We start from the raw sequence: 21,128 nt of genomic DNA on the forward strand, positions 1-21,128 counted from the left end.
GATAATAATTTGTAATGTCATATTGAATTTTCTAGCATTAATTGTTGTTCTTGTCAGGCCACAATTATTATTTAGTTTTATCAAGAATTGATAAATATCGAATTCAACATCGTGGAAATAGCTGCTTAGAACTACGAACTACGTAGTTTGCATTAATCTTTGACGTTTAGTAATGCTTCTTGCATTCTCATTTCTTTCTACGTGGGCCAGAATATCCACAAGACTTTGAAAATTAATTTAAAAAGAATAAAGCGAAAAATATCATACACACGAACAAAAATCACAACACTTTTAGCATTTTCTTCGTTACCACATGCGTTTGTTTTAGTTTTTAAGTCAGCCATTAGACAGTGACTGCAGTGCCCCCTATAGTTCGTTAGAGTTGCGAATACATACTATGCAATAAAAATATTTCATGATCGTATGCTGGTATTCGCAGTTCTAGAGCTGAATATGCCACCCCACAGTGATTTAAGAAATGAGCCAAAGAGGTAAAACATTCCATTTGTACTTGAAGGTAAAACGTAGGCTTCAGACAATCTATGATGTCAATGTAATTTCAAAAGAATAAAATAGTAAAACTCCATAAACATGAAGAATAATCAGTCATTCACTTAGCTTAAAAGCAAGTAATAAGTCAGAGCAGTAAGATTGCTAAAAACATAAAAAAAGAAAAAGCTTAAACATTCTTAAATTTATGCAATCATTTTTGAATCTTTTTCACTATACAAACACCTTAATAATATAAATAATGGCACAGTAGCTAATGGGGTTGTTTGTTTGCTTTCAAAAATGTGCTCTATGAATGATAAAAGAAATCAACAAATACAGTCGAACCTCCATATATCGAACTTCCACATATCAAAATTTAATATTTATGGAAATCCCAGCAAATTTTTATGTTCTTTACATAGAAAAATTGTTTCTATATATCGAAAAAATTTCTATATATCGAAAAATTTTTAATGACATTCGAGATTTCTTTCCACTTTTAACTGTTTGTCTCATGAAAACTGAAGGTTACGGGAGAAAATTATGTTCACTAAAGGTTGCTACGAAACTCATAAGGAATCTGCGGTTGAATGTAGACGTATAAATATGTAGATAGGTCGTTGTTCCGTTCTGGAGTTCTTAAAGTCCCTCAAATTTATTTCAAATCTTAGTTTTAACCAGTAGCACTGTAAAATCAGTTTCAAGTTATCCCCTTTCTCTGTTGAATACCATTCCTAGTCTTTTTAGCTTCAGTAAAAATTATTCAAGTTAGGGAGAATGATTTTTTAATTTTCTCTCGATTACCTTTGTCAAAACGAAAATCCCCCTTATGTTGCGGATCAAGTTGAATTGCCGAAGAATGAAGATGTATGAAAGCGCAAAAATGTGTAATTTCTGTTATTTTTTTAATTATTAATTTTCATTTAACCCGATGCTCGTATAAATTAGAAATAGGGTTTCATACACAATATTAGCTTTAATTTTAATGTTTTGGGAGATTTTTATTATAAAATAAGATAATTTCCATGTATCGAAATTTCTATATATCCATTTTTTCCGGCAATTTGCTACTTCGATATATAGAGGTCCAACTGTAATTATTTATGCTTTTTTCTTACAAGCAAGCACCTTTAAGAGTTTCTATTGGGACCGCTTTGATAGTGAAAATAATGATTGACCTCTTTCAGAACCTCTAGAAAACTTCCAAGGAACCCTAGGCTTCCACGGAACCCAGGTGGTAAACCTCAGCTTTAGACAAGATGGGATCCAAAATGCCGGATGGGTCGCCGTACTCCAGCATGTGCTGGACGCAGGAGCGTGCCACTCCTGTCGCCATGACGACGAAATGTTAAATGTAAAGGTGCCCGTACGTGATCCGCAATTTAATTCAGGGGTCAGTTCGTTCCGGCGGCGGCTATTTCCTGGTCCATTAAAGACTGCAGCAAATAAGGAGATGGAAGAAAATGGCCCGGTGTGTCTGGGTTTATGCGTTGCCGTTACCGAGGCAGTAAAAAGGGGCATGCTTGTTTTGGTCTTCGATATTTCTTGTTCTGCTGGTTTTGGAAAGACATTAGTTTTTGTGCTCCGATTAATTTTACGCCAAAAATCCGAAAAACTACTCGTAGCCAGACTGGAGTTATGGCGGAAGGCGTCGCTACCGGGGGGTGGGGGAGGGGGATCCTCCCTTTCTATGCTTGACGAAAAAGCAATATTTCCAAAAAAAAAAAAATAATAATAATAATAATACACACGCCAAAACTTGATGACTCTCCCAATTCGCAACTCCAACAAACTTTAGGGGACGCTGCAGTCACTGTCTAATGGCGGATGAAAAAAGTTAAACAAACGTAACGCTGTAACGTATAAATTGCATGTAATCTTAGTAAATGATAGAAATTTTTGTTCGTATCTATGATTTTTTTGTTCTTCGTTTTTTTGAAAACATTTCAAAAGTCTTTTGGTTATTCTGACCCCCATGTAGAAAGAGATGAGAAATCAAAAAAGTATTACGAAAGTAAGAAATTAATGCAAAACACACAGTAAGTTGTTCTGAAGCAGTCATTTTCACGATGTTGAATTCGATATTCCTAAATTTTTGGTTTACTTCGAACAACATTTTCATTTTACACTTTTTTTCTATACATTGGTATTTATTATGTCCAGTTTCGTGACATTTCCTGCATTTGATGACATTTTTGTCACATAGTACACATACATGACCGTAAGACTGTCAAGAGTAACATTTAATACTAGATAATTTATTTCCATGACTATATTATTGAATATCAAAAGAAGAAGATGATATTTCATGTTCTATTTAGCAGACGCAGATTGTTTTATTTACAGTGGCTCCCAAAAGTCTTCGTACACCTACGACTTTCAACGAAATAGGCCCCAATCCATTGGTTAGAATTAATATTTCGGAATAGGTATTTAATTATAAGATCTGTGATCAATTTTTAACAAAACTACATGAAAAGTTTTTAAAAAATATTAAAACTTAATTTTTTTAAAAATCAAAATCCAAAAACTGCCGGAAATTTTATCTCACAAAAGTCTTCGTACACTTTATAAAAAGTCTATATATTATTGAATTATCTAACTTTTGATTAAGTTATTAATTAGTAGAATATCATACAGTATTTCATAACACCTCTTAAACGTCTGGGAATAAATTTCGTTCTTTTTCTTCTTTTTTTTGCGTAATTTCTGAGTAAGTGTTCAGCCACACTTCGAGTCTTACTGTTTCCCAGCTCTGTTTTCGTTTTAAAGCCGTATTTTCGTAATCTAGCGTCCAGATATCTTTAAATACGTTACATTAAGTTAAAATATGGAGATTGAGGGTGTATTTTCTAAACTTTAGGACAATTTTCGAAGCACTAGACGCAAACGTTGAAAGCCGTGTTCTTCTTATCGTTATCTTGATAAAAAATAAAGTTGTTTGCAATAACCAAAGTTTTGGCTAAGAGTTCAAAATTGGTTTTTAAAATATTTAAAGGAACAGCATGATTCATTATTTGATCAAAAAATACAAACTACCAAGTCCTGGTGCTGATATGCACCCTCACACTAGAATACCTCCACCGTTCTGATTAACGGATCCAAATAAGTTCTTAAGATTAAATTCCTGATTTTTTCTTCTACTTACAGTTATACAACAATTTAGCCAAAAATGTTAAATTCATTTTTATCTGTAAGTAAGACGTGATTCTAAAGTGTTTTTAGCTTATTTATCACTGATTTTGCGACGAAAAGCGTAAGTTTTCTGTTTTTCGCACGACCAAGAAAATTTCTGAGGGAAGAGGTCCCATTTAATCCAGCTAATCAGAGAACTTGGCGAACAATTTTAGGTGAAAATTAAATGTAAAATGTTTCATTTAACTCTGCAGAAACTTTTACAGCATTAAAATGTGTATTTTTCATAAAATTTTTTAACTTTAAATCTCCGATCACGTTTTGTCAACTTTGCCGGTTGACCTTTTCTTACCTTGTTTTCGGTCCGATTCCTTTCTTTAAAGCATTTTATCAAGCACTTTACTATACAAACAAATAATTTAACTAATTTAGAGACATTTCAAACCAATTTACCACTTTTGTGGGGAAAAAACAAATTTTGAATGGTGTTTGCGGTTTTTAACGAATACCAGCCATTTTACAGTAATTTTTAAGCACAATATTAAGGAATCAATAAACAACAAATTAAAGCCAAATGAGTTATAAGGGTGAACACAATGCAAAAATATTAATAAAACGGCATATGATAACTTTAATCATGAATTTATTCGAAAATATTTGAGTGTACGATGACTTTTGTGGCGTGTTATTTCTCTGTCTCTTCGTTTTCTGACCCATTTCAAAAAGAAGATCCTTCAATATTTTGAAAAAACCAATGGGTTGTATTTAGAATGACATAGGAATGATGTGAAAAAATATTGAACTTCATATTCGAATTCAGTTTCGAGTTATTTTGGTTTTACTAAAAAATTTCAAAGTGTACGAACACTTTTGGGAGCCACTGTATGTAATTGAGTTATTTCTCCGAATCTGTTTATTTTAATTTTCGCTGTTTCATATGCTTCTATTTCTCAACTAAATGATAATATTCTGTCATGTAATGCTGTGTAAATCATCCACAAAGTGCTCACGGATATGTAGTGGCAGTTCTGTTTTAAATCTTCATACATTTTAATTCATTCGTCATGGAAATGATTCAACTGATAAGCGAAATGTTGTCAAGATACATTATTCTTTCACACAACGCTAAAACAATAACCCTAAGCAAACTTTTAGCGAATCTCTTCCACCGATAATAGCAGCTTTTTCAGAGCAATAAAGTATTCGCAACTCCAATAAACTATAGGGGACGCTGCAGCCATTATCTAATGGCGGATGAAAAAGGTAAAACAAACAAATGCCGTAACTTATAACTTGCTTTGACGCTTAGCGAATGGCAGTAATTTTTCATCGTGTTTGTGGGAAGCTTTCTTTTCTATTCTTCTGAAATTACATTACACCAAAAACTGTATGAAGCCTGTAATTTTCCCCAAAGAAAACCTTTTTTAATGTTTTACCTTTTTCTTTAGTATTGTTAATCACCGCAAGGTAGTGTATTCAATCTCTGGAGTTGCGAATACCTGTACTTAGATATTTTTCTAATGGAATAGATGATACTTGTTTATTCAAAACCAAGGCTTCACTCGATGCGCGTATCAAGTAAAGCCTTGTTCAAAATATTTTCCTTTAAAAAAAAAAAAATGAGTGAATACACGACTAAATGAATTAATTTGTGAAATAATTCATGAATGAATAAAAAATGAATGAATTAATGAATAAATGTGTGATTAAATTAGTGAATGTTAAATTAATAGTACAATGATCAACAAAATGACTGCCTAAGAATTCGTTAATAAATCAATTAAAATCAAAACATGCGTAATATTAAGAAAATAAGTGCAGCACTGAGCATCACTAGGTCTCAATTCGTATTTGAAATGTTAACAACAAGAAGTTTCTCTTTTTATGAGAATAAAAATAATTCTGAGTGTGTAACACATCATTACAACAACAATATAAACTTTGGATTGTACTCACCTAGATTTTCAGAGGAAACTGCTTTTTTGAGCAATCACGATTGCTTATTGCTTTCATTTGATTGTTTTGATGTGCTATCATTTTATTTTCCCGCCAGCACCCTCTGCCAGCACCACCGACGACCGGCTCCTCACGATGCTGCTCCTCTAGCGAAAACCGTCTCCAGGTTGCGTCAATATCTTACACACGCGCGCATACATACACACACACACACACAACCACACACAACCACACACAAACACGTACACACACATACCTACACACATACACAAACACATACACACATGCATACATACAGACACCTACAGACACACACAAACACATACACACACATATTCATGCATGCACACAAACACATATACCTACACACACATGCACATACCTCGCCAACACGCACACAACTACCCACACAGTCATGCCTGCACACAGACACAAATGCACATGCCTATACACACACATACACATACCCCTACACACAAACACACATACCCCCCCACACACAAGCACACACGCCTACACTCACACACACACACACTCGTGATTGCGAAAAACATAATTTGAATTCAAGATGTCAAAATTCAATTTAATTTTTTGAATTGGAATCTATAGAATGTTAAATAACACAGTAAAAACACCTCCAGATATGTGGCGCTGCATTAGAGTGAAATCTTTTACCATTTCTTTTTGCCCCGATGTTTCACCTTATCTCAGATTCTCCGACAATATAAAAAGCATTAGTTGCACACTTTTCCACATTTTCACAAAAGATGAAGTACGTATTTGTGTTCACTGTATGTATATATTTGAGCATCTCAAGTCCTTAAACTTAAACTTTGGAGAATATCAGTTAAATTTCTAATAGCTATGAGAGAATGAAATTATGATTAGTTTTATGCTATTGCACATAAACGTAATGATTTTGATTACGGATATGAGTACAAAGTTCTTACACTGTAAAAAAAAAAATCCAAAATGTTACTGATTACTTGATTAAGATTGTGACTGCAAAAACATATAATCGATTACGGTCGATTACGTTTACGTAATGGTGATTTTTTCAGGCATGGTTGCAAACAAAAGTTCCGCTAAATTACTTTAAGGGAAAAAAAAGAAAAAAACAGAGGTAAACCTATGCAAGCTTACGGGTCACCGGAAATTTGGTTTGAAGCAATAGTTGCTACGTGTACTCCTTCGAAGATAAAACAACGCATAAGTAAAGGGAAAATGTAACTAAATTCATATATAAATGTTATCTTCTTTTTTTAGCGAGCAGTTTATAAAAATTATGAATATTCCATAAAAAATAAAACAATGCGACTGATTTTAAAGATTAACAAACTATCAGTTTTCTTAGACAAAATAATTGCCATTACATGTCATTTTAGGGAATTAAATTTGAAACTCGTTTTTTTTTTTTCTTTCCATACTCATGTAACGGTATTAAAAATAATTGAAAACCTGTTATTTTCTTCTTTACAGAAATGGCGCTCGAACTTAAAAGCGGACCCATGCTATGGCACAAAAGTAAGTACCAAGTTTTATTTAACACACAGTATGAAAACGACATGAAAATAACCCAAACGTGAAATTCTATCCATTTTACATTCTTTCATAGTTATAAATATATATTTTTTGACTTTTACAATGAACCTATTACGCTACTGAGCTGTTACACAACAGTCGTTCAGGGTAACTTAAATATAGTTTTTGACTTTTAGAATGAACCTATTACGCTGCTGAGCTGTTACACAACAGTTGTTCAGGGCATCTTTGATACATTTTTTGACTTTTACAATGAACCTATTACGCTGCTGAGCTGTTACACAACAGTCGTTCAGGGTAACTTAAATATAGTTTTTGACTTTTAGAATGAACCTATTACGCTGCTGAGCTGTTACACAACAGTTGTTCAGGGCATCTTTGATACATTTTTTGACTTTTACAATGAACCTATTACGCTGCTGAGCTGTTACACAACAGTCGTTCAGGGTAACTTAAATATAGTTTTTGACTTTTAGAATGAACCTATTACGCTGCTGAGCTGTTACACAACAGTTGTTCAGGGCATCTTTGATACATTTTTTGACTTTTTCAATGAACCTATTACGCTGCTGAGCTGTTGCACAACAGTCGGTCAGGTTAACTTTAATCTTCAATTTCTCTATTTTAAACTGACTTGCGGTAAGGGTGTGTGTAAAAGTTGTTTTCTCTGCCAGCTTAATATCAATGCAGGGAAAGAAAATATATCTTTTTTTACACTACAAACGGTACTACAATTTGAGCCGCTGAGAAACCAATCCGGTTTTCCCTTTTTTGGGTTCAGGGCTTTTGAATTCAACGTCTTACAAACATTGCCAACAAAAGATCCCATTATTTATTATTATTATTGTTGTTGTTATTATTTATTATTATTATTATTATTTATTATTATTATTATTACGTGAAAACAGGCACAACAGAAACAACAACAGCAGCAGCAGCAACAATAATAACAACAATAATATTAAAGTAAATAAATAAGTAAATCCTCATATATATAATAGCCGATCATAGAGTAACCCGCGAGTTTCAACAATGAAATTCGCGCCACGGCATGATAATTTTATAACATGTTTTTGGTAATGTTTAACATGCAGGGAAAGGCTTTATTGTGACAAGGCTGAACTCGATCCGGCAATTTAACTGTTTTACTGGTAAGACTCATTTCAGGGGAATGAAGAAACGAAAAAATGGTCAACAATGAGTGCTACCTACCGGAGTTTAGGGTTAATCCACTGGAGTTAGGGTTACAATTTCAACAATTAAAATATTACCAAACAGGCAATGGCTTCGTTCAAATGCAGAAGCATATTTTACCCGTCATACCTTGGGTGACCGGCGATTTTCTAGTGATAATAATAATAGTAATAATAACGGGTTTTTGGGATGAAAAACAGATGTCATGCCTTATTTTTCTCCACTCGGTCACCAAAAAATACAATAGAAAGTGAACTATAATTGCTATATGCATCTAGAAATTAATAAAAATATTTTTTGTATTAAGTTTTTATTGGAATATTTTCTAGCTCTGTGGTAATTTTTCCCGCTTTTCCTTAAAATAACACAATTGATCCAATAAAACATTTTTAATGTGTACGCGAGTATCTCTCGCAGAAAGATAACTTAGAACATTTTTAAATGAATAAGTCTAATGAACGTATTAAAACGATCCTCTGATGAACGGATCATTAAAAAGGACGACATTACCCATCTCCAACTTAATGGTAACTAAATAAACTCTGTAAATGTTGTTTCTTTGCTAGTGTAGTATCGCTGCGGAGAAGTAAACCTGTCCTCCTTACGATACAAACGGGTAAACAATTTGATTCGCCCAGAAACCAATCCGCTTAAAAAACAGTTGCTGGTTTCGGAATTGGAAACGTACTCATTCAGTTGGTTGCAATCATGTATCAATCTTGTCGATAACATAAAAACATACAAAATAAACCTTCTCTCTTTATAATATTAGTATAGATAAAAAACCTCAAAGGGTGGCCCGAAATGCATGCAAAATTACAACTTTTAGAAACAAAAATTATCACCGTCTATCCGTATTTTTTTAAATAAAAAACTAATTTGCTTGAAGCGAATCCCAGATATAATTCATATAAATAAATTTTGATGCATTAACATACTGCGACTCTAAATGATTCGCAACGTCTGAGGCTAATATAGTGCTACATGCCTTACCCTTTGCAGCCTCAAATACATATAACGATTTTGACGAATCTCATGCCGCCATAGCGATTTTTTTTCTTTTTCTTGTTTCTATCCCTTAGCATTTAGTTCAAACGGAATCTTAAACTCTCTTTTCATTACAATCGCGAGACAGTAAGCGTATGTGTTTACGTATATAACATATCAGTACGAAACATAAATTGGTAGCGAAGACAAACTAATGGTTTTAAAAATTAGTATAAGTACATATATGCATAGTTTATAGCCTATGTCACTAAGTATGAATGCACCTTTCATGTAGTGAAACAATTTTTCAAATAGCTGCAATGGTTCCGGAGATTACTTCGAACATATAAACACACAAAAATTCGCCCTCTCTCTTTATAATATTAGTATGGATAATAATAATTATTTTTATTATTATTACTAGAAAATCGCCCGTCAAGAAATGACGAGTGAAAATTGCTTCTACATTTTAGCGAAGCCATTGCCTGTTTGATGATATTTGGATGGTTGAAATCTTAACCCTAACTCCAGTGGATCAACCCTAAACAAGGTGGCGTTCATAGTTGACCATTCTTTCGTTTCTTCATTCCCCTGAAATGACAGTCTTAGTAGCCCGATCGGTAGAGTGTCGGATTCGGGCCGGAGGGTCCTGGGTTCCAACCTCGATGATCGAAGACCCACCGTCGTCATTAAAGGGGACTGGGCGACGTTAAATATGCTCGTGGTCTCAATGTCCTCCAAGTGAAACGATACCTCTGGGGGTGCTAGCACCAGGTAGCTATTAGCTCCTGGACTAGTTCCAAATTCTCATAAAACTGTTCGTTCCGGTGATGGTGCTGCCATCTATCGGTATATAAAATAATGGAGGCAAGGCACTTAGTATGCAGTCCTCGACATAAATACAGTTGTAGTCAGTTGTGACTCTGAATAGGAATAGGATGACACAGTCTTACAAGTGCCTTGTCACAATAGAGCCTTTCCCTGCATATTAAACATTACTAAAACATATTATCAAATGATCATGCCGTGGCGCGAATTTCATTGTTGAAACTCGCGGGTTACTCGATCATCGGCTATTATTTATATGAGGATTAGTAGTAGTAGTAGTAGTATTAATAATAATATTAGTTATAACTAATATTATTGTTATTATCGAATAACAACAGCAAAATCAATAAAAGTGATACAGGGAATACTCAATTCTACGAACTCTTTGGAACCAAAAAAAAAAAAAAAACTTCTTAAAAGCGAGAGTTTGTAAAATCGAAGCTCATCGAAAACCAGGCCACAGAGGATACACATATTTGAATGGCAAATAGACATTTCATTTTTGTTTTGTGCGAAATAAAAGAAGCGTTTGATAACACAGACTTCCGAAAGTTCAGATCATAAGTTCAAGATCCGTTGACCAACCGCTTTTGAGTAATTTATTTCAATCTTTATCTTTACTAATAATAAAGCTGAAAGTCTGTCCGGAGGATGTCTGGATCTCTGTGACGCGCATAGCCCCTAGACCGTTCGGCCGATTTTCATGAAATTTGGCACAAAGTTAGTTTGTAGCATGGGGGTGTGCACCTCGAAGCGTTTTTTCGAAAATTCGATGTGGTTCTTTTTCTATTCCAATTTTAAGAACAAAACTATCACAAGATGGACGAGTAAATTACGAAATTATCATAACGTGGAACCGTAACATGGGCACAAGCCAATTGGCGAGATACGAAATTATCATAACGTGGAACCTTAACACGGGTACAAGCCAATTGGCGAGAAAAAATTCACCATACATTATTTGTAAATACACAGGCGAACCAAAAGACCTTTTAATTTTTCTATTACTGGCAAAGCCGTGCGGGTACCACTAGTAATAATAATAAACCTGCAGGAAAGTGTTGAAAGGGCTTTGAATTTAAAAGCCCTAAATCCTGCAGCTGGATTCAATGGAATTGGCTTCTTAGCGACTCAAATATGTTTTCTTCTCTGCATCGACACTATGCTGGCAAAGAAAAAACTTTTGCGGAGTTTATTTAGTTGCCATTTAGTCGACATTATTCATTAAAGCAAATCTGTAAAACTTGTTTCTCTACCAGCGTAGTGTCAATGCTGAGAAATAAACTTGTCCTAGTTTAACGATACAAACGAGTCGACAGTTTGACTTGCTCAGAAGCCAATTCCATAGAATCCAGCTGTTTTTCAGAGATTTTGAATTCAAAGCAGGGGAAAAAAAAATCCTACATTACATTATTATTATTATTAGTTTTTATTGTTATTATAATTATTATTTTTGTTATTATTTATTATTATAATTATTAGTAGTGGTGGCAGTGGCACAATTATCATTATTATTATTGTTTTCGTAACAATAACATCAATAACAATAATGAGGGGCCGTGCTAGCCTGATCGGTAAGGCATTGGACTCGGGACCGGAGGGTCTCGGGTTCGATCCTCACTGGTCGAAGACCCACCGTCGTCATTAATGGTGACTGGGCGACGTTAAATATGCTCGTGGTCACAATGTCCTCCAAGTGAAACGATACCTGGGGGTGCCAGACTAGGAAGTTATTCGGCTCCTGGCCTGGTTCTAAATTGTCTCTCGAACTGTCCATAGATGGCACCACCATCTATTGTGTTGTCTTTGTACTGTCCTGGGAAAGCAAAATCCTGGAAACATTGTGGATTAATAGAAGTATAAGCTTCCTTAGTGGAATAGCAGAAACCTCAATCTGTGTGTGTGAAAGAAAGAAAGAACAATAATGATAGTAGTAGTAGTAGTAAAAATAATAATGATGATGATGATGATAATAATAATAATAATAATAATAATAATAATAATAATAATGAAGCTGTAGGCCACTTTTGCCCTGCTTTGAATTCAAATTGATTTCAGCAGGGCTTTTGAATTCAAAACAGGACAAAAATGTTTACTGTTGTTATTGTGATAACAATAATAATAAGGATGATGAAGTTTCTACTGCTGTTGATGATGATACTGGTAATCATCATCATCAACATCCATTATGAAAGGATATCCACTGCTTTTTTTTTAGGTGAGACAGCACTTTTTTTTAATAGTTTTTGAATAATATCTTCAGGTGGGTCTCTTAAACAGCCCCATTGGGGGGGGGGGGGGGGGAAACATAAGCACGTGTCTATATATAGAACTTTATATATGTACAGAAAAACCGTTTGATCCTCATCACGCAAATTTATCATCTTTAAGGAATGGACCTTATTCACGGTTTGGCAACGGTCCCATCAGCTGTCCGTCTGCGGGTATTTTGACCAATTACGTAGTGTCAGTAGTGCTAAAAAATCTCGTTTTAATTAGGTATTAATGGACTTCATGCGCATAATGAACATGTTTAAGGTTTAAAAAGACGTACGAATGCATGGAAAATGCCGAGAAACGGGGAAAATAAAAAGAGAATTCGAGTTTTCACCATGTTTCTGATAAGGAACCAAAAAGGCTTAAACCTCACCATGTTTCTGATAAGGAACCAAAGAGGCTTAAACCCATGAAAATACGAAAATAAAGAGATTATTTCGTATCAAATGAATCGTTCATCATTCTTTTGCAACGTTTCTTAGTTAAAAACGTAAAAAACCTCCCATTTTTAAATAGAAAGAAGAGTTTATAAGCCACACAAAAGCAAGTGTTATTATACGCTGTAGTGCCGGATTTTCGTCTGCTGCAGTTCCCACAATGCACTGCAGTGAGGGTTTTTACCCGCAGTGACGTCAGATGAATACTGTCCATTAGTTAAATTTATTCCAGCATGGAATCGGTGTTTCTTTTCACCAGGGCGCCTGTTCGGCAGCAACTGGCGAGACGTGCACTCCGTACTGTACAACGACAGCAGCTTGCTCTGGTACAAGGATAAGTCTCGGCAGGAGCAGGAGGGGGGTGTCGTGCTGAAGAACGCCCCCGAACTCATCGCCTTTGGTCCCTACACCTCCCAGGTGCCCGACAGACCTTCCCTTCCGGAGCACTACGAGCCCAAGGAGCTGCTGGCCTTCGGAGTGAGAGGAAAAGATCTCGTCTACTGGTTCCTCTGCCCAAACGAGGAGGAAGTCCAGTAAGTATCGTCTGCGATTCCTAGCAATGACCATGTTTCAGCTAACTAAACATATATCTACAGCAGTGGCGGTTCGTGCCTTAATTTAGCGGGTGGGCTCGCTGTATAAAATTTTCACAATAATATTTATAAAGATACTAGCTGTACCCAACGCGCGTTGCTACGCCAACAAAAAAATACATCATTACACTGATTTTCATGACAATCGGTTGAACGGGGCAGAAGTTGCTACTGTGCAGTGCCACCTGGTGGCGAGTGGCTTCAATGAGCATATTATGCTCCTTCTCCGTGGAAAAATACATATATATAGCAATTTTCATAATAATCGGTCCAGGTATCAAGTGAAGGCGTGACTATACTCAAATTTTGTACTCACGCAGTTTGGAAGATCATTCCATCGCTAAAAATATCAAATAGAAAAAGTTTTAAATCCCCCCGTTGCATGAAAAGCCATAAAACAATAAAGAAAGAATTTATTTGTTCAAACTCAAGAAAAATGGCAACAGCTAACTTCTTATCAATGAGATCTTTCACGCGAATTAATTTCTGCAGCCGATCATTTTATTCGTATTCATCCAATGGATTGTGACTTAAATTGGAATAAAAAAGGAACTATCGATCGGATTTTTTTCGAACTGGTCTATAAACATTCCCAGTACCAAAAATAACAAACGGTGAAAGTTTCAGCCAAATCTGCCGGGTAGTTTTTGAGTTCATGGATGACATACAGACAAACATTCATTTTTATATATATAGAAGAAAATGGGGAGAGCTGCAGTTAGTAATGCCGGACTTGCAGTTTCTTTATTTCGAACTTCTCTTCTAGCGTCAAAGTTGAAATTGTTTAGAAAAATATCCACTTGAGCATTTTTATTACAATTTCAAGGTAAACAACCAACGTTTAAAGACACCCACTCCATGCAACTAGTAATATACAACACACAGCATTAATCAAACTACTACATTACACTTTTGATGCCAATACGATCACATGATCACGCAGCAGCATTAACTTTCGTTTTAGCATGCTTCCTTATGTCAAATTACGAAATTGGTAACTATTTTCTTCTAGATGCACAAACAGTTTCCTCAATCGCCAGTATATTCTTTATATATATCAAAATTAGAATTACCTTCAATTTTTATTGTGTGAAACTACATCACAATACCTAATAGTCACATCACATTCATAGCATTTTTAAAAACATTTAAGGGGGTCCGGGACACAAAAATCCTCAAATTTTGCAATTTTTTTTATAATTTGAAAAATTGCTCCGATTGTTTCTGCTTAAGAGGACGTTTGAATCTTGTTTTTACCTTAAATAGAACGAAAGTTATAGTTATTTTTGTTGCATGTATCTAACGAATGTGTACATAACTTTAAAACTTTAAACGCGTTTTTCTCCATGATGCAATTTTTCCCGATTTCTTGCATTCAAACTCTTATAAGTCAGGAACCGATAGAGATAAAGCAATGAAACTTGGAGCATATCTTTTTCAAGCAATTTACTTTAATTTTTATTCGGCGAATTTGAAAAAAACGTTTACTGCAAAAATTATGATTTTTTTAAAAAAAGTATCTTCGAATTTTTCGAAATTTTTCTTCAAATATTTTTTATTTTTATTGAATTAATATTTTTAAAATCGCCGAATAAAAATTAAAGCTTAGATATTTGTGCATACATTTTTGAAAAAAAATTGAAAATTGACCAACAATATTTTGAGTTATAGCAATTTAAAGCAACCCCATTTTTTTTGAAAAAAAATAATTAAATTTAAATAAAATTTTTTTTTCATATTTATGTTATGATTTTGCTTATTAAATAAATGATGAATCAGTTCAAAAAATTTCAAAACTCTAAAGTACATAATAAAAATTTTTTCAAAATGTGTCTCGGACCCCCTTAAATAAAATATGTAATTCCTTGGAATACTTGTATGCGCTTACTTATTAGCTAATAATTAACTTTCATGCCATTTAAACAAAAATCAAAACACTAAAGAATATTTCAATTTTTTTAAAAGAATAAATTTTGAGACCTTGAGTTCAAATTATGGTTTTCACTATCGCGGATTGCGATAGGAGGAGTTTCTTTTTTCTACTAATGGGTTTTATCGTAACCATAGTTTGAATTCATGACATCAAAATTCAAACGAATGCAAAGGGCTGGATGTTGGATGTTATGTACTGGATACTATTTTTGCGTAAAAAGGATTGTGTAAAGTTGTGAAAATCAATAATAAATAATTTGATTCCAAGGCACATGAATTCCTGCATTATAAGAATAAAAAAATAAAATCAAAGGCAGACATCATTCAACGGTCAAGTGAAAACTATAAGCAATTCGTGATTGCTCAAAAAGAGTTCGAAATCGAGAAAAGGCGCACCTAGTGTGAATGACCTAAAGCTAATTTCTTTTTAAATAATTAAACTAGAGCGTTGAAACTCTCATAAAGTTTGAAACAATCTGGAGTTTTAAAATAAACAATAAAAAAAATCGAATAGTTTGGTCATTTTTGAGGTTATGTGGCCCTACGCCTTTAAGGACTTAAAGCGATGTACTGGATCAAATTGAAATAATTTAGGTTTGTTCCGCCTTAGAGTACTACAGAATAGAAAACACATAACGATAAGACCTATCATGCGATTAATGCTTATTACTTTAGCCAAATATAAGAATAAAAAGAAAATTGAATAGATCTCGTCCAGTTGAAGTATTTTTGTAAAAGTTTCCGACCAATTCAGAACTTTTCACACTCAAAACCAACTATTCGAAAACAAACTCTTCATTCAGAAATTCCGATCATATTAGTTCTAAACAGAAAAATAAGTAAATAAAAATATGTATGCGATGTGATGCGGTAGAATCGGGGGGGGGGGGGGGACCGATAAAATGGTAAACGCCAGTTCCAGATATTAACAGCCGTTTAAGATTAAAGACAAATACAAAAGAAGGACGGTGGAAAACGATAAGAGCACTTTCTTTCATTCAGTGGGCTAGCCGTATTTTGCCCTTTTCTGAGCCGTTGTTTCGTACAAGTGACATGTGTCAAATCCTTCCCCACCTGCTGGGCGGTCATTCCAAGCTCGTTAGTTTGCGAGATCGAGATTTTGGCTCACGTGATCGGTTGTGATGTAGAGATGTCGCAAAGTAGTATTCTAGTCTACTAGAACTTAGCTTGCGGCTAGGTTCGAGTAGATTAGAATACTACTTTGTGCAACATTTCTACGTCCCAACCGATCACGTGAGCGAAAATCTCGATCTCGCAAGCTGACGAGCTTGGAATGACCGTCCTGCTATTGCCCTTCTACTGTATTGGGCAAAGTTATTTTTCGGAGGGCCAGGGAGCTGGAGCCCATGCAGAAGGAATCGGGGTGGCGCGGACTTGCCGTTTTGGTGTCTGGTTGAATCGTCGTGATTGGTTAGGAGCGCAGGTGTGGCAGGGGAAGTCCTGGGGCAAACCAGTCGAAACCCCAAGAATCATTCTCAGGGCTTGAAAGCGCAAACGCTTACAGATGGAAAAATTTTCACATTTTATAAGCGATATGCAGAGTGTTAGAGATTTAAAATGTGTTTCATGTCCCCAATTCGTTGTTTGTTTGTTGTTTTTTTAAAAAAATTTAGCGAAATACTAAACGATATTTTTACATGACCTATTTAGCAAAGAAAAGACCGAGGGGACATGATTCAGTTGTTTAAATTTATTAAAATGAAAGATGTTACGGGGCTGAAGTTTAGCACTGAAAACAGGACAAGGGGTCATTGTTTTAAGCTATTTAAATCCCAGGCTAACATGGATATTAGGAAAAATTATTATTATAGCAGGGCAGTGGAACCTTGGAACAGCTTACCGGAAGAGGTGGTAATGAGCACGGGAGTAGATAGTTTTAAGAGGGCCATTGATCGTCACTGGGGATTGTAAATTGACTAGGACCAGTCTAGCTGGGCCCAGAGCCTGTTGCTGGTCGTCACTTTTGTATTTGTATTTGTATTAGTTGTGTACAATTTTTCTGGGTGGGCTTGGTCCACCCGGGCCATAGTGACGAGCCGCCCCTGATCTACAGGGTGAGGCGCGGGAACTTGCTTTTTTGAAAATGAAATAAAAAAATTTACATACCTATATATAAAAAATCCTTCATCATTATCTTTTTCCTGTCACACATAATGGGAGATTATGCTTTACACTGTTTTGAAAATAATATCTTGTAAGCGTTGCCCTCCATTGTCAATATACTGATTCAGTCGAACTCGGAAGTTTTGGTCAACTCTTTGCAGAATGTCGACCGGTATATTGGCAGTTTCGGCTCAGATGTGGTTCTTCAGGTCCTCCAGGGTTCGTGGACAATCGTTATAAACCCGTGACTTCAGATAACTCCACAGGAAATAGTCACAGGGGGCTAAATCAGACCAGTTTAAGTCCCCACTCTGATTAAGCGGCTGTTAGAAAATACGACGACAGCAGCTGTACGGGTCGGATGTGGTTCTTCAGGTACTCCAGGGTTCGTATACGATCGTTATAAACCCGTGACTTCAGATAACTCCACAGGAAATAGTCACAGGGGGCTAAATCAGACCAGTTTAAGTCCCCACTCTGATTAAGCGGCTGTTAGAAAATACGCATCCACAGTAAAATTGCACATGTGAACATGGTATGTTTTATCTTGATAACGTCAAGCAAAAAATCTTGAAAAATTCTTAACTAATGGCAGTACCAGCCATACTTCTTGACCAAACTTTTAGAGCAATGAGCCAGTTTATAACTCTGTGGTGACAGCTTAATTGTTTTAGCAGATGCTGATGTAATTTTATCATTGTCTTCTTCATGTGAAAACATATTTTAAACTAACTAATAAGCTAAACATAATTATAACTTTGTGGTGACAGCTTAATTGTTTTAGCAGATGCTGATGTAATTTTATCATTGCCTCTTCATGGGAAAACATATTTTAAACTAACTAATAAATTAAACATAATTATTGCAAACCATTGTATGAGTATCAAAGTAAATTTACGACAATGTTTAAATTTTTTTAACTAAATTAAGAATTCTTTATTTTGAAAATTAGTTCTAAGGTATATGACGGAGCACTTGTGAACACAACATGTTTGGGCACATGTGAAAAGTTGCCATATCCTCTCCGTAATATAAATATTAGTGTAGGGTTATTATAAGTGGTAAAAAGGTTGTGAAAATTTATAATTATTATTTTGCTATAATCACTTGCAACATTCATTGTTAATTATTACTATACATTATTATTAATTATTTATTTTATTATTTTTGAATTTTTAAATTCTATTGTTACTAAATAGTTAGCCAAAAATTTAGTGTTACATTTTATTCACAAAAAAAAGGCAAAATATTTTCCTTTAACTAAAAACTGAAGTTTAAAATAATTTTAAAATTCATCATCATACATGTATTAAGCTTAAACGCACTATATATCAATAATAAACTTTACGTAATTCCGCTTTCCAATTCCGAGTCACAACTGACTACAACTGTATTTATGTCGAGGACTGCATACTAAGTGCCTTGCCTCCATTATTTTTTATACCGATAGATGACAGCACCATCACCGGATCGTACAGTTAATGAGAATTTAGAACTAGTCTAGAAGCTATTAGTTACCTGGTGCTAGCACCCCCAAAGGTATCGTTTCACTTGGAGGACATTGAGACCACGAGCATATTTAACGTCGCCCAGTCCCCTTTAATGACGACGGTGGATCTTCGACCATCGAGGTTCGAACTCAGGACCCTCCGGCCCGGAATCCGACACTCTACCGATCGGGCTACCACGGCCCATAACTTTACGTAATAAAATACCCTTTGTATTGTTTAGTCTTATAAGTTTTCTTCTTGTCGATCCAGTAATTAGAACATGCTGCGTAACTTTTAAAAATTTGACAGTGAGCAGGGTTATACAGTTCGGAAAAAATATTTTCTAATTGACAGTTACTGTACAGTTTAAACTGACATATTATAGGTTACAAACCCTTCAATGCATTTGGTATATGCGCATATGTTTCATATTAAAGAGTTGAAATATGATGCTTGCCCTGCATTTTTCAATCTTGTTCATATAAGCCCAAGGATTGTTCATATATACCCCCCCCCCCATAGCTGTAATGGGAACAATGGGGTGGTTTCCTTCAGTCAAAAGTACTACTTTTAGTCATTGAAATGTATAGAATGAGCAAAATAAATTACATGGACCCAGAAAATACTTTCATTTTCCCAACAGTTTTTTTTTTAATTATTTTTTTTTTTTTAATGTCCGGTTTTTCAAACAAGGCGTGGTCTTCATGACGTCACAAATGAAGCAATTTGGCGCATCTTTCTACAACGTTTCCACGTTATGATAATCAAGCAGCGAATTAAAATTGCGCTCTACGCTTGCTACCAACTATATCGTTGCCAATACACGTGAGTAAAGATGCGAATTAAATATTTTGTTCTGTGAATGGCAACATTGAATGGCATTTCATCATTTGTGATGTCACACGACAGAAATTTGCGCAAAGATTTAAGTTATTTTTTAAAAATATTAAACATAAATAAATTATTTAAAAAATGGTGAGATCCTATGTTTTTAAGCATGCTCTTTCAGAAAAAAATACTTTTAAAATTTTGATAACGACCCCATTGAAAACATTTTTTGAAAATTCCATCAAGTAAAGAAATAATTTTTAAAAAATCTGAAAAAATTCCAGGACACAAAGAAAAGACTATTCAATCATGGGGACACAATTTCCCCTAAAATTTGATAATATGTTTTTGAGAAATTTAGAAAAGAAAAAAAATTGTTTACATGTGCTCTCTTTTTCCCTAACGTATAAAGTTAGCAATTTGTACTTTACAATTTTGGTTTCTGACAAGTAGTACTAGTATTTCAATGTTCATTGCATTTGGATATTTCATGCTGATAATTTGTTTTATTTTCCGTTTTATTCTAGAAGTTGGATGACAGCCATTACAAGCACAGTACGTATTTTATTTTTTCTACTTAATCTTTCGGATGCGCAGCGCAGTCGTTTTTTAAAAATAGGGGAAACTTTTGCAACATAGCTATCGAAACGTTTTGAAAAATATTGCTGTTACTGAACAAATGTCAGGCTGTTTCTTGAAGGCATTGTAATTTGCTTTGATTTTCGAACGCTGAATGTAAGAATGAAAATTCAATAAAAGATGCAAGATTGGAAAACTTACAATCTTTTTAACTTCAGTTCGAAAAATATATTCTCTTATCGATGGTACCTGTGACATCACTCAAAGTCATATGCGTATTTATATTTTCTCTGCCTTAACAGGGTTGTTTCCATCAATCAACAGTACAACTTTTAGTCACTGAAGTTGATAGAATGAAATTTTTTTCAATGTCCGATTTTTCAAATAAGGCATGATCTTTATGACGTCACAAGAGAAGAACTTTGGCGTGCTACTTCACTGGCGCGTTGAATGCTTACGCTTACTGTCTACCACGTTTCCAGATTATGATAATAAAGAAGCGAATTAAATATTGCGCACTATCCTTGCTATCGTTGCCAGTTCATATGAGTAAAGAAGCGAATTAAATATTGCGCTCTTCGCTAATGGCATCAGTGAATGGCATTTCATCACTTGTGATGTCATGTGCGGAAGCGTAAAAAAATGAGATTGAATCTACGCACCGATTAAAATAATTGTTAAAAAATATTAAACTTAGTAAAATTATTTTTAAAATAGTCAAATCCTATGTTTCC

The 21,128-nt window shown here is 34.7% G+C and overlaps 1 protein-coding gene across 1 annotated transcript in view; it reads left to right on the forward strand.

Annotated features, from left to right (window-relative positions):
• Window positions 1-21,128, forward strand: part of LOC129235101 (uncharacterized) — a 51,147-nt gene that overhangs the window by 17,647 nt on the left and 12,372 nt on the right. The window contains exons 2-4 of the mRNA XM_054868786.1: window positions 7,063-7,107; window positions 13,108-13,381; window positions 20,343-20,445. Of these exons, the coding sequence (XP_054724761.1) occupies window positions 7,063-7,107; window positions 13,108-13,381; window positions 20,343-20,445 (422 nt within the window). The remainder of the gene's footprint in view (window positions 1-7,062; window positions 7,108-13,107; window positions 13,382-20,342; window positions 20,446-21,128) is intronic.

The sequence above is a fragment of the Uloborus diversus genome, chromosome 2 (assembly GCF_026930045.1).
Source record: "Uloborus diversus isolate 005 chromosome 2, Udiv.v.3.1, whole genome shotgun sequence".
NCBI classification, from domain to species: domain Eukaryota; kingdom Metazoa; phylum Arthropoda; class Arachnida; order Araneae; family Uloboridae; genus Uloborus; species Uloborus diversus.